The sequence below is a fragment of the Squalius cephalus genome (assembly GCF_949319135.1).
Source record: "Squalius cephalus genome assembly, chromosome: 17".
Taxonomy (NCBI): domain Eukaryota; kingdom Metazoa; phylum Chordata; class Actinopteri; order Cypriniformes; family Leuciscidae; genus Squalius; species Squalius cephalus.
Genome location: NC_137138.1, coordinates 4178780 through 4204089, shown reverse-complemented (window position 1 = coordinate 4204089; position 25310 = coordinate 4178780). Strand labels below are relative to the sequence as shown.

The window sequence follows — 25310 nt, the reverse complement described above, 5'->3', positions numbered from 1 at the left end:
AGCAGGCTGTGAACCCCGTCTCTAATATTTAGTCAAGTATTTGTACTCTGACACTGATGCAATCAAATTCCTAAAAAAAAAAAAATAACACTTTGTTTTTCCAACATTTAAAACCAGCTTCAAAGCACAAAACCTTTCTTGAATTGTCAAATTCAGATTGAAGTAAAATTGAATAAAGTAAATAATAATGGCCCCAGCACAGATCCTTGGGGGACTCCCTTAACAACCTTGATTAAATCTGACTGAACAATTTCCATCTGAACACATTCTTCCCTTTAAATAAGCAGTAAACCACAGAACTACATTATCAGATATTATTTAGTTTGATCGGTGGTCTCTATAAAGGCTGATCAGAAAAGCCGATCTGATGACGCAAAACTCGCGAGGCAATTTTTCTATGCGCAGCTAAAATTACTTTACTACATTCACTGGTCTGGCAGTTCTACAAGGTGCCCAAAAAGGACAATACATTTGCAATAAATCTTTGCAGAGACATCAACCCAACAGCAATAAACTAGGGCTGTGATATTTTAGTGCATTTCTTTCATCAAACTTAACGTCCAAATCATGCAGATCAGTGATTGTCGAAAAGTACAGTCTTTTGTTGCTAAACTGCAGGACGTACTCGATAAAGGCAGTACCTTTAAAATAACTCTTAAAAATAACTTTAAGAGTTATTAAAACTGCAATAAGCCGCGAAAGTGATAGTTAGCTTGGTGAGTAATCCCTTAAATACTCATGTCTTAAGTGAACATAAACGGTGAAATAAGTTGCATGTGTAAAAGTATATTGGAACATTTCCCCTCAGCCCCTGAGTGGTAAAAGAGCTGCTACATGACTGAATTTAATAGTGGAAACTGCGAAAACATGAGCGATTATCAGTTTAAACTAAAAGTTGGACTCAGTAGTGTTCTTTACAACTTACCAAAGATCCAGTGATCCATGGATATTGACACGCAGCCAGGAATCGTGTTTCCTAACATTTATGTGTGGCTGATTTTGACACCAGGGAAATACATAAAGATAATTTGCTTGTGAACGCTTTATATAATACAATAAAGGTAGGTTTAAATCCAGGTAATCACTTATATCAATGTTAAATATCAAAAAACTTGTATAGTTTTTGCCTGTTTATTTAAAAACATACAATTATGCAGAATATAAGAGGGTAAATATTTAATTGATGAGTTTTCAATACAATATTGGGTATGATTTTATCCCCAAATTGAACAGACAATAACTGCAAATTCACTTGAACAAATCAAAATTCCCTACTAATTTTAGCAAATTATCCAGCTTTTGACATTTACATTTAATTATTTAGCAGACGCTTTTATCCAAATGAGGAAAACAATAGAAGCAGTTAAACTAACAATAGAACAAAAATATGTAAATGATATGACCCTTACCACTTTAGTCTTATGCAGTGTAAAAAAAATAAAATAAAAACTTTGATATAGAAGAGGAAAGAAAGGTTTAGTATTAATGGATCAAGTGTTGCCGAAAAAGATGTGGAAGGAGTTTCACCCAATTATCTAATCTACAGACCCAAAAGAAAAAACATTTTGATGAATCTGAATGTCAAATTATTTACTTGTAAGTTTATTATTTGTAAATGATGGATCTTAACATGAACTTTGATCATAAGACAACTTCGGGCAATGTTTTTTCTTATGAGTACGGCTTCTCTCCAGTATGAACTCTCTGGTGTGATTTTAAGACACTAAATGAGTATTGAAGGTCTTCTCACAGTCAGAGCACACATAAGGTCTCACACCAGTATGAATACTCTCATGCACTTTTAAATGCTGCAGTTGTGAAAAACACTTTCCACAAAAAGAACGAACGTGAGGCTTTACGCAACAGTATGAGTTTTAAGGTGTGCTTTTAAGCTTGATGCCAAAACAAAGGATTTCTCACACCGATCGCAGCTGAAAGATCTCACTCCAGAGTGAAAGTGCATGAGATCTTTGAGAGCACTTTTTCCACACTGAGTGCATGTGTACAGTTTTTCTTCAGCGTGAGATCTCACGTGCGCAGTAAAGCTTCCCTTTCGAGTGAAACTCTTTCCACACTGAGTGCATGTGTACAGTTTTTCTTCAGCGTGAGATCTCACATGCGCATTAAAGCCTACCTTCCGAGTGAAACTCTTTCCACACTCAGTGCATGTAAAAGGCTTCTCTCCAGTGTGAGATAACATGTGTCTCATCAGGTCTGGTTTGTGCCCGCAACTCTTTCCACAATGAGAGCATGTGAACGGTTTTTCTCCAGTGTGAATTCTAACGTGCGCATTTAACTCCTCTTTGCGAGTGAAACTCTTTCCACACTCAGTGCATGAATAAGGCTTTTCTCCAGTGTGAATTCTCAAGTGCACCTTCAGGTGTCCTTTCTGAGTGTAACTCTTTCCACACTGAATGCATACATAAGGCCTCTCTCCAGAGTGACATATCATGTGTGTCTTAAGGTGTGCTTCATGTATGAATCTCTTTCCACACTCAGTGCAGGGGAACGGTTTTACTCCAGTGTGAATTATCATGTGGGTGGTAAGTTGTGATTTATATCTGAAAGTCTTTCCACAATCAGAGCAGGTTAAAGATCCTTTGACTCCAGATTTTTCAGCTTGATTTTCTGTGATATTCTCTTCAGTCTCTGTAACGACTGCATTTCCATCTTCATTTTTGAAATGATGAGGTGTTTGAAACTGAGGTTTGTCTTCATTTTTATCTGTCAGATCTCCATCTTCAGTTGTGAAATGATGGTGTTTGACTTCATTCACTTCCATCTGGTCTAAAATTAACATATTAAATTCAAATTTAAAAAGGACAAACGAGAAACAAAGAAATAAAGTTTATTCTTAAGCCCTGTGCACACCGGGACAATTATTGTGCGCACTTTTCGTGGACATTTAGCGCCTCGTGACTAAATAAAAGATGCCAATGTGAGCATGCACACCGACGCGCAAAACGGCAGGCGTTAAAACGTAATCAAAAAAATTAAAAAAACGCCTCAGGTTGGTTATTTTGGTTTGACGCGGCGCGTAAAAAATATTAAGTCTATGGTACTTGCTCAAGCAAAAAAAAAAAAAAAACGGACTTGCCGAGTCGATCACACATTGATAGAAGACGATGACAAAGAGGAAGTAAGTAGACGAAAAATAAGATGCAACGAGGCAGGATGAATGTAGAGCTGCTGGTTTCTTTGGTGTCTGAAAACAAATAACTTTATGACAAATGTCACAGCGACTACAAACATCTCGATAAGTGGGAGTTGTTATGGAGAGGAATTACAGATCAAATAGGATTCTGGGAGTGAATTTGCACGTTCACTTGGCGCATCGCCAGAGCCGGCCCTCCGTATACTGGCCCTCCGTATATTAAGCGGCTGCTTAGGGCCCCGCCGCCACTAGGGGGCCTCCAAACTATGGTCCGACCCTGACCGTGACCTGTAACTCGACGTACATTTGCATCACATGTTAACGCAGTGGTAGAATTACACTCACGGGACACCGTACTTTTACTATTTGCATTTGAAGACTTCAGATGCAAAAGCCTCTAAATGCCATCTGAAATTTTCTTCTAGAATGATCATTTTTATCAAGCTCGTATGTTTATGTTCAGTTATTTCACTTAAATGGCAATGAAAATTACCTATTAATTGTCATTAAAGTGAAATTACTGAACCTAAATATACGAGCTTGATAAAAATGATAATTTTAGAAGAAAATTTCAGATGGAACTTAGAGGCTTTTGCATCTGAAGTCTTCATTTGCTTTGAAGCCTTGCCGATTAAACATTTCATTTTTCATGCGTTTTTTTTCTGACCCCGTACATCCGGAGCGCGCGCGCACTAAAAGCATGTCAAACAGCACCCGATTACTGGACTATATCTAAATTACATCTGATTGTGCTAATACTGTCAAATACACATAAGGCTTACATAAACACAGTTGGTTATGTCTAAAGTGCAAGTAATCAGTTGCATCTGTCACTGTGTGTTAGAAGCGTGCAGGTCTTAAAGGGACAGCAGCCTATAGAAAACATGGACAGTTAAAGGGATAGTTCACCCAAAAATGAAAATTCAAAACATGGAGATTGAGTAAATAATGACAGAATTTTCATGGGTGAACTACCCCTTTAATGTTAATACATTTATTATTGTTATCTTGTTACAGGTTCATCTGATATGTCAATTTGATGTCTTATTTAAGTATTTAATATTGTCCGTTTTGTACAATTAAATGCATTTATTTTATATAAGAAGATACTGTTTATCTAATTAAGTTATTTAGTTGATTGCACTGCACATTTGCATGTTCATTTTTGTTTAACCAAACTAGTTTACAGTAAATGCATTGTCTGCTGGTTTATTTAGCTACTTTCAGTACACCACATTAAAGGGGGTCGCACACCGGACGAGAAGCGCAGTGTCGCATCGAGTCACATCTAGGACAACTCGAGGTATCGCACACCGGACAGCACTTTCTCAGTTTATGGCCAGCAATATTGTTATGTTTCAGGACATTATGAAATTAAGATAATGTCTGCACTATGTTATGATTGTACTGTACAATTAAATACAGTCGTTGCTAAGTCTGTGATCTGAACACTTTACCTCAGAGCATCCGTTAACTGAATGAATTGAGAATCTCACCTGAATATCCGATAACATCAGCAATTTTCATTCAAGCAGCTGATTTCTGTGAATGAATGTAAAACTAAATGTATGTTGCAGCACAGGGTGAAGTCAGTATATACATTAACCATGATTTGAGACAAATATAATGTAAATTTAATATAAAACTATGCAAATGGCACGGCAGGATTTTGAACAAGGTCCTGAGCCGTAGCTGTACACTCATAGCGAATAATGTGTTATAATTTTAAAAACGTGACGCTGCGCTTCTCGTCCGGTGTGTGACCCACTTAGTATCCCACTTAATACTGTAAGACTTTGAATATTAAAGTGCAAATTAACACCTGGCCACTCTTGTGGGTTGGCTACTGTTACTATTTAAAACCATAGAAAGGTAAAAACATGCCAGGCAGACATTGATGCAAGCAACACAGCTACAACTAATAACATTGATAATCGGTGTGTTTTATAGTCTGCGATTAATCAAGCATTGACAATAGTCAATCATATTGGCGGCACCATGGGCCCCACATAAAATTCTGCTTAAGGCCCCATGTAAAGGCTTGGGTCGGCCCTGCGCATCGCCAGGGAAAAGAGACGCGCCGAAAAATGTCTGGCGATAAGCGCGCCCGATAATTGTCCCGGTGTGCATGAGGCTTTAATGTAGCACAAATCTAGTTTACTACTGAGTCTACTAGCATCTAGTTTTAGATGTATAATCAGTAGTCTTCAAAGAGAATGAAGGAAAACACCAACCTATTTGTTCCTCTGTATCTTCATCTTTTATTCTGCAGGGTTCTTCCTTAATCTCCATCTTTACAATAGTATGTCCGTAGTTTCTCCTGGAGTAATTCCTCCTGCTTGCTGCTGCTTCTCCTGTGGGAAGATGGGAATATTCCCCAGCAATTAAACCTGCTGACCACAGCTCTGCAACGAGCACAAAATCCCTTTACCTGGACTGTTCCCTGCTGGTAGATTGACCTGCCTAACACAACCTTTTTCATCAACACATGACCCATTAATACTAAAACGTACTATTCATATATTAGGATGCACCGAATCCGAATATTGGGCTTTTTGATGGGATTTGGTTTCTGCCGAACCTTAGGATTTTTTTCCAATTCAATCTGTCTCTCTTCTCCAGTGGGTTGGGCTAATCCAAAAGAAGTGAAAACAAGGGGGGTGTTCTGAAGACAGACTGTTACCTGTGAAACAGGGTGCTCTGAAAACACCCCCCTTAGCAATTAGTGCTTTCCACCTGATGAAATGAACGCGGCAAAAAATCGACCAACCAGAATTTTGGTCGAGCCAGAACGTATCGACCAATAATCGACTAATCGACTGGGAGATTACAGCCCTAGTGACGTTAGTGATCGCTGATTGGCCGAACGCACTCAAAACACCAGATGATATAAATGCGCGGTTCAAATGAGTTTCGTTCAGCTTTTGCCGCATACAAATGATTGAACATTTATCGAACTCTTGATATCGTTTTATCAGGATAAAATTATATCGCGATAATTATCGTTATCGTTTTATCACCCAGCCCTAATATATTGTATTTTTATGCTATTTTTAATAGCCTACACATCATTTTTATCATAATTTTAATATATTTATTTATATATTATGCTTTCATTATAACATCTTTATTTTGAAAGTATTTAAAATACAGGCCAATAGTTAACTTTTATTTCAATTTACAACCATCTGCGGCCATTATTACCTCAAAGCAAGACAACGTCCCCTTACTGAATCAACACACTTCAGCGGTTCGTTATTGGTTTTAATGTTATGTAAGGGGAATGTCCTTAAACACTAATCAAAGAAATATCATAACGTCTGTCCTCTTCTTTTAAAAGAACGTCAAGTGATGCGCTTGAACCATTACAATATTGAGTTCTGGTTGGTCAATTCCTGTTATTTATAGTTCGTTAATCACATGCATATAAATTTTAATATTCCAATAGCATGATTAGTTTTACATAATACTGTAGCTGGTTAATCTAATGGGGGACGGTGGGGGGTTGTGGTTTAACAGAGGGGAGCTTATTTGTCATTAGAACCCTGCTTACATTACATATGATTTGCATGCATTAAAAATATGTTAAACGTTTCATTTTCTCATCAAATAAAATGAAAACACAAATCATAATCTTCACAAATTGTTTAAGTGAAAAACCAGTCAGTAGCGAGTTCACGTTTCACGAGCGTAATGAACAACATCAGTCGATTAATTTCTGAGTGATTCACTTAATGAACTGACTCATTTAGTCGTTTGTATTTAGATTTCTCCTAATAAATGATAAAATGAATGTACTCACAATCTGAAAAACAGCAAGAGCAGTCAATGATGCTGTTTATGTTCCCTTCCCTCGCTCACTTCTCTTCTTCTCCTAGACTCGGATGTGTGTCATTGCTTCGGTTGCTCGAGCGCCTCTACTGACGGAAACCAATCAATATTAAATGATCTAACCTTCATAGATTAAGATATTTATCTGTTATCTTGGCTTATATTAAACAAACACTGTTTATCCCGCCACTTGTGTTTGATTTGGGATAATATATATAATAATAACACATTAAAATATTATTTTAGAAACAACATTTATTGAGGACAGTTGATTTACTATAAGATAATTTTTGGTTATGACTGTATTTAAACTTAAAATAACCACCAATGAGTAAGAAAATTCTGATGCTGATGATTTTAAAACAAGCTTATAGGGCTGTTGAGAACCAGAACTAAACTGACCTGAGCCTGAAGTTTAGATGCTTCCCTATTATTGATATTCATATTGCGCATCTTATGATCTTACTCATGCTTTTCACTTTTCATATAATCAACATAGATGAAATTTAAAAATATATATATATATTTTATTTAAACATCAATATGAAACTAAATTGTTTAATGACTATTAGGCTACAACACTTAGGCCTGGCTATAGCCTACAGAGAAATTTAATGTCGGAGTGGGATTTGAGCGACCGCCCTCTTACAGTGAGCATGTGGGGGGAGAGGTTCGATTTTCGAACAATCATCGAATATTATTTTTCTCGATATGCCAGTCCTTAATATTTGGTGTTTTAAATGCCTGTTTGAGGTCTCTGTGAAAGTTTTAAAGCAGTCTTTTACTGCCACTTTCAGAGCGGTCACATCCGTAACATTGTTTTTTCCTCATAAATGCGAACACGAAAAATCAAATTAAATGAATATTTTATGTTCTGTGGAGAGCCAACCCTTCTTCATCCGGTGGGTAGTATTACTTTTGGTTTGCGCAGTGTAGCCTACTTCACAGAATAACTAAAAAATATTTTGCCACCTAAAAGTTAAAGATTTTTTGTGTCACGTCCGTAACGCATGTGTATCCTCATATTAAATATAAAACATGTGTAGACTGATATTTTTCTAATGTCTGGACTCCTTTATTAAGGGAGTATGGATAGGCTATAAACAGTGTTAAATGCATTTTCTGAGAATTTATATATCAAGTAGGCTATTGACTGCAAATGTCACGTCCATAACGCTGGAATTGCCCAATAGTAATTTAAAGATGTGTTAGCATTGGGTCTGGACGGGAAGGATAGCTCTGGGAGTTGGAAGGGGTGTGTCGCGATTCTGCCTTCTCGCACCGCAACACAGGTTCGTGGATCTGAGTGTCTCGATTTCGGTTTCATATCGCATATCGTTACAGCCCTAATAATCATAGATGACGCCACGGGTTTTTATTCAAAACAAAGAATGTAGCCTACGTTTGTATGTAGACCTATAGGCAATATATATATATATATATATATATATATATATATATATATATATATATACATACACAATACTTAATAAAATATAATTAACATTATTTTATTGCATTTGTATTAGTTGTTTGAAGAGTAAAAAAAATCGGTCGATCTTAACGCAAGTTAAGTCGTGGCCTACTAAAAGGAAGAAAAAAAGAAAAAAAATAGGGTCGATCCTAAATTGATAGGGTCGGTCGAGTTATGGCAAACAAGAATATTTTAAGGATGGCCTTATTGAAAATGTGTAGGCCTACCAATGTACTCATAGAGCCACATTGACAACACCATATCTCTGGAAAATAATCATACTGGCCCTTAAAATTTAAGAAAGAAAAAAACTTTTTTTTATTTTTTTAAGGATATTGAAATGTTTTTAATATGATCTACAATTTTGACACAAATGACCCAAATGTGTTAGTCTGAGAACCTTTTATAGATCTTTTATACACATACTTAACTGACATATATGTTGTGTGTGTATGACAGTACAAATATTTTGAATGTCATGTTGAGTTGACAAACCGTTTCTTCATCCATGGTCTTGAAATGACTGAGAATGACAAACAATGCTGCCAGCTAGAGTCAAATGTAAATGTTCACTTTATACAGAAACACTGATTTACCCAGATGATGAGACACAGAATCTGCTTCAAAAGCAAATACAAAAGCAATACAATAATTCACCTTTATGTGAGCTTGTTGAAAATGTTCATTTAGAGACCTTCAGCTTAATGCTTTTTCTCATGTCTCTGCAGACTAGATAATTGGGTGAAACTCTTCCCACATGAAGAGCACTTGTACGGTTTCTCTCCAGTGTGAATTCTCTGGTGTGTTTTTAAGTTGCCCGATGTAGTGAAGGTCTGTCCACAGTCAGAGCACACATAAGGTCTCACACCAGTATGAACGCGCTCATGATCTTTTAAATTCTTCAGTCGTGAAAAACTCTTTTCACAAAAAGAACAAAAGTGAGGCTTCACAGCAGCATGAACATTAAGGTGTTGTCGTATGCCTGATTCAAAAGCAAATGTTTTCTCACACTGATCACAGCTGAATGATCTCACTCCAGAGTGACGGCGCAGATGATCTCTAAGAGAATGTTTCTGACTGAAACTGTTTCCACACTGAGAGCATGTGAATGGTTTTTCTCCAGTGTGAATTCTCATGTGCACATTTAGTTGTCCTTTCTGAACGTAAGTCTTTCCACACTGAGTGCATGTAAAAGGCCTTTCTCCAGTGTGAGATCTCATGTGTCTCTTAAGTTTTGCTTCATATTTGAAACTCTTTCCACACTCAGAGCAGGTGAAAGATCCTTTTACTCCTCGTTTCTGTGTGAAATTCTCTTCAGTCTGTGAAACGACTGTGTTTCCATCTTCATTTTTGAAATGTTGTTTGTCTTCATTCACTTCCATCGGGTTTAAAATCAGCATTAAATTCCCACGGATCAATTGAAGACGGACAAATTAGAAACAAAATCAGGAAGCCAAAAATGAACAAAATCCAGTTTACTATCAGGTCTATCTAGTTTTAGATGTATTGTTATTCACATTTAGATATCAGATTTCATCTTAAAGTGATAGTTCACCCAAAAATGAAAATTAGCCCATGATTTACTCACCCTGAGGTCATCCTAGGTGTATATGACTTTCTTCAGTTTCAGACGAATATAGTCGGTGTTAGATTATAAAATGTCCTGGCTCTTCCAAGCTTTATAATGGCAGTGAATGATTGTTTCTGTTTTGAAGTCCATAAAATGAATATTTCTCTTACACAAACGCATCGGCCTTTATTAACCCCCCGGAGCCGCGTGGAGCACTTTTATCATGGAAAAATGCACTTTTATGGACTTCAAAACAGAAACAATCATTCACTGCCATAATAAAGCTTGGAAGAGCCAGGACATTTAATAATATAACTCTGATTGTATTCGTCTGAAAGAAGAATGTCATATACACCTAGTATGGCTTCAGGGTGAGTAAATCATGGGGTAATTTTCATTTTTGGGCGAACTATCCCTTTAATGTTCGTCATCAGTCGTTAAAGAGAATGAAGGAAAACACCAACCTATGTGTTCCTCTGTATCTTCATCTTTTATTCTGCAGGGTTCTTCCTTAATCTCCATCTTCACAATAGTATGTCAATAGTTTCTCCTGGAGTAATTCCTCCTGCTTGCTTCTTCTCCTGTGGGAAGATGGGAATATTCCCCAGCATTTAAACTCTCATGAACGGCTGTGGGAGCTTCACTGACTGAAGGAGTGAATTGTGGTCGTTGTTGCTCATTTAGCAGATGATCATCACACTTACAATCACTCTCAATTTTTAGTTTTTTGCTCGAAAAGTCGTTTAGAAACAATTCCATGAATTGATTGGTTTTTTTGAGAAAGCAGGAGACAATATATGAAACAAACTAAATCACGTCTTTTAAGTTTAAATAAAAAATGGATATATACAAATATAACCAATTAAAAACTAATAATAACATAAAATGTACACATATTTAAAGTCACAGGCATACATGCATATCAATGACAGAAATAAGCTCAATAGAACATCAGTCTTGACATTTAATCAAGTGGTTTGCACATCGTTTGTAATATAAAATTTATTTTGGTTTAATACAAAGTTTAATATACACTAAAGTTGATATGGTTACACTTACAAATTGGATGTATGAAATAATGATGACGTTAGGTTAATTCTTCCCAGAATATTATACCTGAGAGAGATTTATGTTCAAAGACTTTCTGGCAACAGACTCTAAATAATGACAAACAAATTATGAATTTATCTTCTCAAAAGTGGTGTTAATATCAGAGATTAGCTCTATATTTCAAGCACTGTTAGACTATAAATATTTCAATTCAGTTCTGAGAAAAGCTGAAAGAATATTGATGAGGGTTTATTGCTGTAATCAGACATCGATTGAACGTGAGATAATAAAAAATGTGTAATAAACATGCTTCCAAAAAACAAGATATGGTGCCGTTTTCAAGGAATCTTACTTTGTGGCCACTGCAGCGCTTCCAGATTCTACGTCAGAACACCGGCTCATTATTGGCCAACGCTAGTCATGTGAGCACTGCGACACATGCGTGTGCTGCGGCAAATACATAGCCAGCATTCTGACGTAGAACCTGGAAGCGCTGCAGTGCGTTTACTAATTCAACAGCGTAAAGGAGATGAAAAAGGTATTCTCGTCACTTCGTAACATTAAGGTTGAACCACTGGAGTCACATGGACTAGTTTAACGATGTCTTTACTACCTTTCTGGCCCTTGAAAGTGGTCATTGTGTTGCTGTCTATGGAGGGTCAGAAAGCTCATGATATCAAAATATCTTAATTTGTGTTCCGAAGATGAACAAAGGTCAAACAGGTTTAGAACGGCATGAGGGTGAGGAAATAATGACTGAATTTTCATTTTGGGGTGCACTAACCCTTTAACAACCTCGATTAAATCTGACTGAACACCTTCCGAACTTTCGTTCCTCCCTAAAAGCCCAAACTTAAAGCCAAACCATGTGATTGTAAAGTGTAGATCAGTGATTGTCGTAAAATACAGTCTACTGTTGCTAAACTAAAGGACATACTCAATAATAAAAAGAGTTGCTTAAAGGGGACATATCATGCTAAATCCACTTTTTTAGCCCTTAAATGCATTTTGTTGTATATTTGGAGTGTTTAGAAGTACAGAAAAGTTGAAATTATTCTCTTCAGGTGCTTCGTTGATATCTTTATATTCTGTTTTGGCCTTATTTTTCAACCTGTTCCGATTTTTCTGTTCTCTATGACGTTTTTTGAACTATTACGTCACAGTATTTGCAGCGTAACTGCCAAATAAGGACATTGACTTCCGGCCCAACACTTCGAGCAATCCGCCATTTCTATTTCTCGCTGCAATTTTGTAGTCCAAGCTAAAGGATGCAGAAGTTACGAGAGGGTAAGTAAAAATGTTCGGTTGTTGGATGTAGTAACCCACACGCTTCATTACACCGTCTAATGTAGATGAACTGCTGCGCTTGTGACAGGGCGCATGTTTAACTGAAAGAACGAGCAGAGAGAGAGACCCGGTCGCACGCACGCACTCTCTCTCTCTTCGGAGCCAGGCGAAAGTGTAAACAAGACTTCACCGTCTCCAAACTAGACGCTGTCTTGCGCTCTTCTCCCTCGCACATATTAATCTAAATAAATCGACACGGTGGTAAAAGGTCGGAAGACCAAAGTCTCATGTGTAAATACAGTAACACACCATTGCGATACATCCATATGAAGACGTTGTTCTGCAGGTTCGTCGTCTTCATTTTCATCTCGCTCCGGCTCCGACTCTGGCTCGAACATGTAAGGCTGGCTGGACAAGTCTTCCGTTGTTGACATTTTGTTAATAACGTGTGAATAAAAAGTTTCTGTGCCGCTAGATAATCGTATCTCTGCTATGAAACTACAAAAATGGCCGAACGGGGTGGAGTTGAACCGAGTGTCACCTCTACAACCAGGAGAGGGGGTGGGGTATGAAGTGTCTCAATTGTATTTAAAGAGACCGCACCAAAACGAGTTGCTCTCAGACGCACATCAGAAAAGGGGTAGAAAAGGGGCCTGTGGAGCTATAATAATGAGGAATTCAGACCCAAGCATTGCAGTTCCGCTTTATATAGACTACAAATGTATGATTTATATGTAAAAAGGAACGATTTAAAAGCATGATATGTCTCCTTTAACTGCATTCTGTGTGCGCGCTCCGAGACTTCAGACTGATCTCATGAAATGGCGTATGTATGACACGCCAATTCGTATTTCCATTTTTGGCGTGTTATCAACACGCATAATCGCTTTTCAGCGTGTTTATCAACGCCGTTGATTTACGTTACATTACTGTATATAAATATATATGACCTACCCCAACCGCGTCCCTAAACCTACCCATCACTCGGGTTAATACCATTTATGAGTGTTCCCCTACCATCCTAGGAAAAAAAATATTGCTCCCCAGATGTAGATATACATTTTCCTCCGTTTCGCTCGGACATTTAACGGCGTACACATACACGCGGAATCACTCTGACGTTTAACGGCGTACACATACACGCGCGTGGACATACACGCGGAAAGCTCAAAATGCGTATAAATAACACGCCACTTGACTTGAAAGTGGCGTGTATGTTTACGCAAAGTCATGATGTCATGTTGGAGACTTAGTGGAACATGGCGAAGAAAATTGAACTTTGGGTTCGTGCCTAAACACTTAAAAACAGACAGAAATATGTCAAAATGTCCAGCTTGGTGAGTTTTCACTTAAACACTGTTGGTTATCTCTTAAGTGAACATAAACAATTGGGAAATAAGTCGCATTTGTAACAGTATATTGATTCCGTGCTTTCGGTCTTAAAGTGACATCAGCCTAATATTCCTGCTGCCATCTGTGTCATTAAAGGGATAGTTTACCCAAAAATGAAAATTCGGACATCATTTACTCACCCTAAAGTCGTTTCAAGCCTGTATGAATTGCTTTCTTCTGCTAAACACAAAAGAAGATATTTTGAAGAATGTGGGTAACCAAACGGTTGATGGATCGCGTTGACTTCTATGTATGGAAGAAAAGCTATGGAAATCGATGCACATCAACTGTTTGGTTATTGACATTCTTCAAAACATCTTTTGTGTTCAACGGAACAAAGAAATAAAAGACTATAAATGATGACAGAATATTCATTTTTGGGTTGAAGAAGGAGAGATTAAACATGTCAACAGAGGTGAAATAAAATCAGCTGCAGAGAAGCAATATGGTCTGGACCCAGCGATTTATTCACATCTAGATCTTTTTGTCACAAAATACTCTGAAACTGGTTGAGGATCCAAACGCAGTCGTTTATTACTAAATCATAATCCATAAAACAGGCAACAGGTCAAAAATACAGGACAGATAATACAAAGAGACAACAGAGCAGAAAAACAGTCAAACGAGGAAATCTAAGAGAAACCAGGCAGAAAATGAAAACCAAAACACAGATAACCAGAGGGAGAGCTCTCAGAAATGCAGTGTGACACTAACAAGACTTTGCAAAGAGTCAGTGAAAACACAGGGCTTACATAGAGGGTATGCCCAGGACTGAGTGGCAAAAGAGCTGCTAAGCTCTTAAAGCTGTTAAGCATTTGCTGTTTGTCTGCAATTTTATTACAATCATTTTCACTGCAAAAAAGTCTTTAATATCTTAACGCATCATGTCTATACATATAAAACAAGTTATTTGAAATATAGATTAAGATTTAATAGACTATTATTGCCACTTTTACCCAAATCCCTCATATATTCTAACTATTACTTTGACCTTCCCCAAAGGTTCCCCTTGTCAAACAATCAAACTTCACTACTAATTTTAGCAAATTATCCAGCTTTTGATTAATCTAAATGTCAAATTATTTACTTGTAAGTGATGAATCTGAACATGAAAATTTGCTAATTAGAAAATGTCGGGCAACGGTTTTTCTCATGTTTCTGTAGAGTAGATAATTGGGTGAAACTCTTCCCACATGAAGAGCACTGGTGCGGCTTCTCTCCAGTATGAATTCTCTGGTGTGTTTTTAAATTGTTGGATGTAGTGAAGGTCTTCCCACAGTCAGAGCAACAATGAGGTTTCACACCAGTATGAACACTCTCATGCCGTTTTAAATTCTGCAGTCGTGAAAAACCCTTTCCACAAAAAGAACAAAAGTGAGGCTTCACAGCAGCATGAGTTTTAAGGTGTGTTTTTAAGCTTGATGCCAAAACAAATGTTTTATCACACTGATCACAGCTGAATGATCTCACTCCAGAGTGACGGCGCAGATGAGTGGTGAGAACGCTTTGGGATGTGAAACTATTTCCACACTGAGAGCATGTATAAGGCCTCTCTCCTGTGTGAATTCTCATGTGCACATTAAGGCTTCCTTTATGAGTGAAACTTTTTCGACACTGAGAGCATTTGAACAGTTTTTCTCCAGTGTGAGTCCTCATGTGCACATTAAGGCCTCCTTTATGACTGAAACTCTTTCCACACTGAGAGCAGGTGAATGGTTTTTCTCCAGTGTGTTCTCTCGTGTGTCTGTTAAGGGTTGATTTACGTGTGAAAGTCTTTCCACACTGAGAGCAAATGAACAGATTTTCTCCAGTGTGAGATTTCATGTGTTTATTAAGGTCTGATTCGTGCACGTAAAACAGTCCACACTCACAACAGGTGAAAAATTCTTTGTCTCCAAAATTTTCAGCTTGTTTTTGTGTGAAATTCTCTTCAGTCTGTGAAACGACTGCATTTCCATCTTCACTTTTGAAATGATGAGGTTTTTCAAACAGATGTTTGTCTTCATTTGTATACGTCAGTTCTCCATCTTCATTAGTGAAATGATGCCATTTGTCTTTATTCACTTCCATCGGGTCTAAAATCAACATATTAAATAATAAATTCCCCAATTTCAATCAAAGAAGGAAAATGAGAACTGAAGAAATCAAAAATGTATTTTTAATATAAGAGATTCCTTTGTGAATTTAGTTTATGTCAGTTTATTTTACTTTATGCAATATGTGCAGAATTGCCATAAATGTGTAGTCCCATTCTATACAACATTTAATTTTAATATGAATGTTCTTATGGCAACATGTAATGAAAAAAAAGGAGAAATAACTTAATAACAGTTTCATAAGAATCTCTCATATGTCATAGGAAATACTGCTTTAAAATTTCTTTCCCTTTTCACTTGTTGTGTCTCCCCAAAATGCCTGATAAACATGCTGTCTCTACAGAGGACATGTATGAAATCAGTGCCCTGTTTCATAATATTATGAATATATTCGGAATATTTCGTTCATATTCTGATTGGAAACCCCATAACATTAAGATGTTTATTTATGACAAACAATTGGAAAATTACTCAGGTATAAATAAACGTACTTTGTTACTTACGTAACCTCAGTTCCCTTAGAGATAAGGGAACGAGTACTGCGTTGCAAACGCTATGGGAAAATCCTTTCTCGAGAATTATTGAAGTCTTTATTTTAAAACACATTGCAACTGCACGACCCTAAGGCGAGTCGGCAGAGGCGAGTGGTCCAATCGGCGCGCCTGGCAACTTGCCAGCCTCGAGTGCGGCAAAATAGGCGTGGCTGAAGAGTATAAATTCAGAGAAAACTCGCCATATGACAGGTTTAATCGACTGAAGCGAAGCACCTGATATAAGCGAAATAGCACGGCAGGCAAGGCAGTACAGGTTACCAAGTACGTTCCCTCACGAGAACGGTTCTCTCGTACTGCGTTGCAAACGCTATGCGAACCCATTTTAAAACGCCGTGCTATTTGCCAGTGACTACTCTGAAGGTGTCCGGGGAGACCCGAGACTAATAACAGAGTAGTCTAAATCATAATGGACCAGAATGTCGGGCCCTTAGAATGATATTCACCACATAAAAGGGTATGAAGGCCACCGCGGGAGGGGACCTGGTTCATACATAGGTCTGGATTAGACTAGCCAGAGACTTAAATAGAGAGAACTCGTGCCTGCAAGGCGGGAACCTCTAGATTATAGAATCTTGCAAATGTGGACGGAGCGGACCAGCCGGCCACCGCACAAATGTCTTTGATCGGGACTCCATTGGACCAAGCCCAAGAGGAAGCCATACCTCTTGTGGAGTGAGCTCTAACACCTATGGGGCACGAGAGACCCAGAGAGGTGTAAGCTAGGGAGATGGCATCCACTTTCCATCTTGGCAGTGTTAGTTTCGTGACCGGTAGCCCTTTGGTGCGGCCCCCGAAACAGATAAAGAGCTGTTCAGACTGTCTGAAAGAGGCAGAACGTTCCAGATAGATTCTCAGGGCTCTGACAGGGCAGACCGTGAGAGCATCGCTATCTTCTCCCGATATGGGAAGAGCTGATAGGGAAATAACCTGGGCTCTGAACGGAGTTGAGAGCACTTTTGGTACATATCCGTGTCTTGGTTAAAGGACGACTTTGGAGTCATTGGGCCCGAACTCAAGACAGGAAGCGCTCGTGGAGAGTGCTTACAAGTCCCCAACTCTTTTAACTGACGCTAGTGCTAACAGCAGAGCGGTTTTAAAAGAGAGGGATCAAAGATCACCCGACTGAAGTGGCTTGAAGGGAGGTCCCTTAAGGGCTCGTAGAACCAGGGAAAGGTCCAAGGCCGGCACCGAAGGTGGTCGAGGCGGGTTAAGTCTCCTGGCCCCTTTAAGGAAGCAAACGATGAGGTCACTTTTACCCAAGGAAGAGACAGCCACAGGCAAGTGAAAAGCTGCAATAGCTGCAATACACTTTGAGTGTGGAGGGGGAGCGCCCCACGTCCAACAGCTCTTGGAGAAATGTAAGCACCATTGGTACTTCACAACTATGTGGGTCGAGGTTCAGAGCTAGACACCAGTTGGAGAACACTGACCATTTGTGATGGTAGAGGCGCCTAGTGGACGGAGCTCTAGCCTCCAATATGGTATTCAGGACACCTGGGGTACCACCGCCATGTTGCCCGTACGAACCAAGACGTGGTGTCTCGCCAGATATGGGAGGAAGGATTTCAGGGCAAGAAAAACTGCTCTCATTTCGAGGCAGTTGATGTGTAGGTGTTTCTCCGAGCTCGACCAGAGGCCGGAGGCAGGCCTGCCCTCGTACAGGGCTCCCCAACGGAGGTTGGAATCGTCTGTTGAGATAACACTGCTCTCTGAAACCAGACCCATGTTCACACCCTGCTGACACCAGCTGGTGTCCTTCCAGGGGGCCAGAGCTCTGGTACAGCGCTGGTTTACCCTGATATTTACGAGGCCCGGACGCCATGCATGGGCTGGAATTTGAGGCATTAGCCACGGCTGAAGGGGGAGCATATGAAGTAGGCCTAGCAGGAGTACTGACAATGCTGAAGCCATAAAGCCCAAAACCCTTTGAAACCTTCTGAGGAGTAAATGGGAGCCCACTTTGAATGACGCGGCAAGCCGCTGAATTGACAAAGTCCGGCCCGGCGTGGGCCATGCTCTCATGTGAACGGAGTCGAGAACTGTTCCCAGGAATGTGATCCGTTGGCTGGGGGACAGCACACTCTTGGCAAAGTTTACCCCGAGCCCGAGGCTTTCGAGATGGCCTAGGAGCCAGGCTCTGTAAGTATGGGACTCTGCCTCTGACTGAGTCAGTATGAACCAGTCGTTGAGGTAGTTCAGAATACACATTGCCCGCTGTCTCAGGGGGGAGAGAGCCGCATCCATGCACTTCGTGAATGTACGAGGCGCTAGAGCCAGTCCAAATGGTAGGACTGTATATTGATATGTCTGCCCCTCGAAGGCGAATGTCAAGAATGGCCTGTGATGGGGGTTCACTTGGATGTGAAAGTAAACTTCTTTTAGATCTACTGAGAAGAACCAGTCTCCTGGGCGGATCTGCGCCAGGATGTGTCTGGTCGTAAGCATCCTGAATGGCTGTACCATGAGGGCACGAGAAAGTAACGGCTGTAGAAGCTTGACTCGCTTTGTGATCTCGATAGCCCCTTTTGCCAGCAGATACGATACTTCTGAATGGAGGACATGAGCCATAGTGCTCCCTACCGAAGTGCAAGTTATAGCGCGGAAGCGCGGAGGTCTGCGGGGGCGAATTGAAGCGAGTAACCGTTCATTATGATATTCATCAACCAATCTGACACTTCGGGAATGGCCTGCCAAGCCAGAGCCTGATAAGCCAGTGGCTGGATCATATCTGAAGGCGAAGCGCCCAGACTCGGGGGCTCGACCTGGCAGAGGTTTATGTGAGGACATTTTCTCGATTTGTGCTTTGTGTGGGTCGCTGTCAAAACAGAGTTTGGGTGCAGGGGTGCCTGACAAATGATGGGCCCATGTTCTGCATTTAACACTACTCCAACCGCCTGAACTGAAGAGGGGGCTGTGAGAGACACTCGAGCGATCTTCGGGGGTGGTCTTGCCGTAGCGGGACATGAACCTCTCTTTCCCCCGGCTAGGACGGCTTCTTAGGCTCGTGGTCCAGTGTGAGCTTTGGACGAGGACCTTGGCGCTTGGGGAGCGGGTAACGCTTTGCTGGCTTGTAGCGTGGGCCAGTCTCAGCCGATGGGCGGGGCTGGTAAACCTGCGGTGCTGGTTTCTCTGGCTGTGTTGTACTCTTGGGGTGCCGTGAAGCCGAACTAGAGCGCTTCGGTAGGAAGTGCTTCATTGCACTGGAAGCTTTCTGAGCCTCGGTGAAGCGCTCTGCAAAGCCGCTGACGGAAGGGCCGAAGAGACCTGTCGTGGAGACCGGTGAGTCGAGGAAGGCTGTCCTGTCCGCGTCCCTTATCTCAGTTAAATTCAGCCATAAGTGGTGCTAAAGAACAAGAACAAGGCTGGCCATGTTGCGGCCGATAGCCTGGGCAGTGGTCTTTCTGGCCCGCAGTGCAAGGTCAGTAGCGCTGCAAAGGTCCTTGAAGGCGTCTGGATCGGGTCCCGACTCGTCCATAGCGGAAGTAGTTCTGCACAGCTTAGACGGGTGCGTCGCTTTTGTTCTCCAACTGCCTGCAGTGGGAGGGCACAAATGACCGGCGACCACTTCCTCAAGTGTCAAGAGCTTCACATAGCCCTTCTCTTCAGCGCTGTCAACAGATGAGAGTGTGGTAGAAGCATAAGAGCGCGTTTGCGCTGAAAATGGCGCGCGCCAGGATTTAGTGAGCTCCTTGTGGACCTCGGGGAAAAATGGAGCGGCACGCTGGCGAGGAGCCTGTTGGCGCCCCGGCAGGAACCATTCATCAAGGCGGCTTCTAGCGGACTCTTCTGGGGAAAGCCAGTCGTGTCCCAATTGGTCGACAGCGCGAGTGACAACGCGGAGAAGCTTGGCGTCAATACTCGTTCTGGTGTCGATCCTTTCAGTCTGAGAAGGAGGGGCGGGGTCCACGGAGCCCGACCAATCCTCACACTCAGACGCCGCTACAGAAACTGCGTCATCCAGGTCCTCTGCAGATCCACCGAAAGACGAGTGCAGCCACTTCGAGAGAGGGGCGTTGGTCGCTCTTTGCGAATAACACAGGAGAAGTGTCAGAAGGTGTAGGCAAGGCACACGAGGAGGGACCCGGTGTGCAGGCGCTCAAATCACCACGCTCGTGGATCCTCTGCTCACGCCGCTTCTTCCTACAGGGCTCGATGGGCGCCAGCGACGGAAGATGAGCGGGCCTGAGCTCTGAAGTAGCGCAGAGACAGGCATGCTGTCGCATGAAAGGCAGCCGCCTTTAGTGAGCGCTGCCTCGGCGTGCTCAGGACTGAGGCAGACAGCACACTAGGTGAGTCGGTCTGACACACGAAGGGGAATCCCGCAGGATTCGCAGACGGGGAGCAGCATTTGAAACAATGTGCTCTGCTCTTTTAGATAGAAAGCTTGTAAAGGATATCTCGTCAGATGCCACAGGGAAACGATCAGCTTGGGCAAGGAATGACGGGCGCTGAAGCTGTTCCGCTGAAGGGCTGCTCGACGGCGAGAAGGCTTCTTATCCGGGGAGGTCAGCGAAACGAGGTGAGAAACATATCTGTCATATGGCGAGTTTTCTCTGAATTTATACTCTTCAGCCACGCCTATTTTGGCGCGCTCGAGGCTGGCAAGGTGCCAGGCGCTCCGATTGGACCGCTCGCCTCTGCCGACTCGCCATAGGTTCGTGCAGTTGCTGCAGCACAGCCAATCAGCTCGCTAGCACTCGAACTATGATGGTCGCTTGCTGTGCAGCTGCAATGCGTTTTAAAATAAAGGCTTCAATAATTCTCGAGAAAGGAGTTTCCCATAGCGTTTGCAACGCAGTACGAGAGAACCGTTCTCAAAAGGGAACTCAGACACACAAAATATTATCATATTTCCATAAGAGTGCTAAATTTGATCATTCAGTCAATATCACTCTTTTTTAAAAAACAAGAAGTTGAAGTTGTAATGTTGAAAAGCCCTGAATGTGCTCTTTACAGGACTGTGACATGAATGATCTCAGAGAAATTCACTAAAATATAATGTCCTCTACAGAGGATAAAGTCTATGCCTGGGTCTCAGGAGGAAATGTGAGCTTCCTCATCAGTCATTAAAGAGAATAAAGGAAAACACCAACCTGTTTGTTCCTCTGTATCTTCATCTTTTATTCTGCAGGGTTCTTCCTCAAACTCCATCTTTACAATAGTATGTCAGTAGTTTCTCCTGGAGTAATTCCTCCTGCTTGCTGCTTCTCCTGTGGAAGATGGGAATATTTCCCAGCATTTAAACTCATTGTTTAGAAACTGTTTGATTTTTTTTTTTTTTTTTTTTTTTACAACACACTGCAAAACACAGCTATGCAGCATAATTCAAAACATAATAATAAATAATAAAATCTGAACATTGGCTCTCTGTCTTTATTCGGCTTTGTTCTCTTGATTTCTAAATAGAATTCATAAAAATATTGAATAGAGTAGGCTAACTAATAGGGGCACACTGTAACGCAGTGTTATAACATTTCCCAGCCCCACAACTGAGACTTTAACCCAGCGAGATCAGCATTAAAGAACCATCTAATTTGTTAAATAACAGATTGGAGATTAAAATAATATCAGATTTGTCTAATTTTAAAAAAACACAAAAGACAGAGATGAAAAATTTACTTGGAAGAAATTTACTTTTGCTATGGTTAAATAAATGTTCAGTGATATGTTACGAAGATTTTTACATTTTGGCGCATTTTCTTCTCTATACAGTGACAGTGTTGATATGGCAACTAAAAAACACAAAGTTTATTTGCTAGCATGTGTTTACAACACCGCGATAGTTCCCTACATCCCCACCCCAACATTAAAAACTGTTTACCAGGTTTAATTTGTTCATTACATAAAATGAAAACACAACTCATAATCTTCACAAATTATAATGTGAAAAACAGTCAGTAACGAGTTTACGTTTCACGAGCGTATGAACAACATCAGTCGGTTCGATTAATTTCTGAGTGATTCACTAAATGAATGAACACTCGTTTAGTCGTTTAAATTTCGATTTCTCCTATTAAATAATAAAATGAATGTACTCACAGTCTGAAACAGCAGATTTAGAGCTGAATGAACGGCTGTGTTCCACTTCTCCTGTTTATGTTCCCTTCCCTCGCTCACTTCTCTTCTTCTCCTAGACTCGGATGTGTGTCATTGCTTCGGTTGCTCAAGCGCCTCTACTGGCGGAAACCATTTTAAACTATCTAACCTTCAAAGATCTGCTGAATTTCAAACAATGCTATAACTTCTTGCTTTCCCTGTATTCTGCTTCAGCTCTCCTTCCCTTGGTAAACTGTATGCATGTATGTATGTGTATGTTAGAGTAATTAAGTGTTTAGTCTAGTTAATAAAGTCTTGTTCCTGTCACACTAAAGTTGTCTGTGTCTCAAGCTCATACTGGAGTCTCTAATCATGCAGATTTTTGGCTACAGGCTCTGAATGGTACTATACAGTAAGAAAGACATTTCCCACACCCCGGAAATGTACATTTCTTAGAATTAATAAACAATTAACACTGAGTGTTCACGGCACAAACAGGTTAATTTATTGTAATATTAATTTTACTATATTAAGATAATTCTACTAACTGATCCAAATATTCATAATCAATTATAACAAGTTATTATTGATTATTAATATTTCATAGAGCTAATTTGCTACACTAACATGAACAAACAACAAACAGTTGTATTTTTTATTAACTAACCTTAACAAAGATTGATAAATAGTCCTTCAGTAATAAATGTATTGCTCATGGTTAGTTCAGGTTAATACATCAATTAATGTTAACAAATGAAACCTTACTGTAAAGTTTTACCATTATTTTATATATTGTATTTATGCTATTTTAAATAACCTACACATAATTTATCATAATTTTAATATATATATATATATATTAATATGATTTTATTATAACATCTTTATTTCGAAAGTATTTAAAATACAGGCCTAGGCCTTATGGTTACTTTTTATTGAAATTTACAACCATATGTGTGCATTATCAACTTTGTGATTGCATTCACTTTCAAAAACTCAAAGCAAGACAACGACCCGTTACTGAATCAACACACTTTAGCGGTTCGTTATTGGTTTTAATGTTATGTAAGGGGAATGTCCTTAAACACTAATCAAAGAAATATCATAACGTCTGTCCTCTTCTTTTAAAAGAACGTCAAGTGATGCGCTTGAACCATTACAATATTGAGTTCTGATTGGACAATTCCTGTTATTTATAGTTCGTTAATTATCATATGCATAGAATTTTAATATTCCAATAGCATGATTAGTTTTACATTATAGCTGGTTAATCTAATGGGGGACGGTGGGGGGTTGTGGTTTAACAGAGGGGAGCTTATTTGTCATTAGAACCCTGCTTACATTATTTGCATGCATTAAAAATGTTTAACGTTTCATTTTCTCATCAAATAAAATGAAAACACAAATCATAATCTTCACAAATTGTTTAAGTGAAAAACCAGTCAGTAGCGAGTTCACTTAATGAACTGACTCATTTAGTAGTTTGTATTTAGATTTCTCCTAATAAATGATAAAATGAATGTACTCACAGTCTGAAAAACAGCAGATTAAGAGCAGTCAATGATGTTGTTTGTGTTCCCTTCCCTCGTGTGATTTTTTATTTTTTTCCCAGGATGGTAGGGGAAGGTACCGCCTTTTTTCGCCTCTGATTGGCTAGAAGGGCTCTCCTCCGATTGGTTATTTGATTTGAATATGAAACCAACCCATCACACACACACAAACACACACTAACCCAACCCCTAGGGGTTGCACGACTACTGATTTCTGCTAGTCGATTTCTTATCAAAACAATACTCGAGTTACTCGACTACTCGTCGTTTATGCTACTGTACATGAAAAGACATGAAATAGCTAGATCTTATCAATAAACATTTATTAATTCATAGCCTAATGCAACAATTACATAAGTAAACTCTTAAAACTTTATAATTATGACATTTCATTTTTAAATTTTCATGTAACAGTCTAAAGCCAAATAAATAGCCGTTCTTGCCTTTCATTTCAGACGTCTGCTTCTAGGGGCCGTTCACATATCGCGTCTTTTCCGTGCTCAAGGTCGTTATTTCAAATGTAGGAGCGCGGCGAGCGCGCTCATAATGAAAGCAACGGACGTGGTGCGCTAGTTTGTCCAGGCGGGTTTTTCCTTCTCATCTCCAGAAATATATCTAGTAGTAAAGCTAATGCAAGGGCTAGAAATAAATTAATCCTTTGCTGAATGATACTTCTTCGTCGTCATCATGTAGAGCGCAGTTTGGTTGCATAGCAACGACAGACGCCACGGGAGCGCAAGCGCTTGTAGGAGACAGCGGCATGGCCGCGCGCGCTTTCCACACGTTTTTAGAAGCAATATGTGAACGGCCTCTTGCAGAGTAGGCCAATTACAATATTTTTGTCATCCTTGATGAAATTCTTCCACACATCTGACGCGTGGTGTCTGTTGGTGACGTTCGCCATTTTTAATTAATTTTGTTTAATGGACGCTCGAGTAGTCGATTGTTTCCGACAGCGTCGACTAGTGGTTGAAGTAGTCGATCTATCGACTACTCGACTAGTCTATGCAAGCCCTACATCACACACACACTAACCCGACCCCTAAACCTACCCATCACACACACACACACTCACTAACCCGACCCCTAAACCTACCCAGGCGGGTTTAGCCTTCTGGCCCCCTTGAAGAAGTGCACGACCAGGTCATTTCTTCCCAGTGATTGCCCGGCCACATGAGCGTGAGATGCTGCTATGGCCGCTACATATACTTTGAGTGTGGAGGGGGAATGACCCGCGTTCAAAAGCTCTTGTAAAAAGAAGAGCACCATTGGCAATTCGCACGAGTAGGGGTCTAGGCTCCATGCTGTACACCAGC

The 25310-nt window shown here is 40.2% G+C and overlaps 3 protein-coding genes across 9 annotated transcripts in view; 1 reads left to right on the top strand and 2 right to left on the bottom strand.

Moving 5' to 3' along the window:
• The window catches only part of LOC307144911 (uncharacterized protein), a 38869-nt gene extending 16336 nt beyond the window's left edge, over positions 1-22533 (bottom strand). For all 3 annotated transcript variants that reach the window (XR_013818850.1, XM_079847642.1, XM_079847644.1), the window contains exon 1: positions 22448-22533. The gene's annotated coding sequence lies outside the window, so the exon portion shown is untranslated. The remainder of the gene's footprint in view (positions 1-22447) is intronic.
• The window catches only part of LOC307144912 (uncharacterized protein), a 137677-nt gene that overhangs the window by 64580 nt on the left and 47787 nt on the right, over positions 1-25310 (top strand). The gene's annotated exons all lie outside the window — the stretch shown is intronic.
• LOC307144904 (uncharacterized protein) lies at positions 835-23988 on the bottom strand. 4 transcript variants are annotated; one of them, XM_079847632.1, is made up of 3 exons: positions 23974-23988; positions 5389-5508; positions 835-2787 (listed from the first exon to the last, which is right to left on the bottom strand). In XM_079847632.1, the coding sequence occupies exons 2-3, from the start codon at positions 5444-5446 to the stop codon at positions 1856-1858; spliced, it is 990 nt and encodes a 329-aa protein (XP_079703758.1). In that variant the 5' UTR covers positions 5447-5508; positions 23974-23988; the 3' UTR covers positions 835-1855. The 4 variants fall into 4 exon arrangements, with proteins under 4 accessions (XP_079703758.1, XP_079703756.1, XP_079703757.1 ...); XM_079847630.1 differs by lacking the exon at positions 23974-23988 and adding an exon at positions 6957-7057; XM_079847631.1 differs by lacking the exon at positions 23974-23988 and adding an exon at positions 6957-7057 and having other exon boundaries at positions 5389-5505.

What these genes read in the sequence shown, in the direction of transcription:
- LOC307144904 (XM_079847629.1), bottom strand. Translation starts at nt 10,551, where the DNA reads ATGGAGATTAAGGAAGAACCCTGCAGAATAAAAGATGAAGATACAGAG. An exon ending in AGATACAGAGGAACACATAG is followed by an intron (nt 5,509 to 10,493) that starts GTTGGTGTTTTC and finishes ATCTTCCCACAG; the next exon opens with GAGAAGCAGCAGCAAGCAGG. An exon ending in AGATACAGAGGAACAAATAG is followed by an intron (nt 2,788 to 5,388) that starts GTTGGTGTTTTC and finishes TGTTAATTTTAG; the next exon opens with ACCAGATGGAAGTGAATGAA.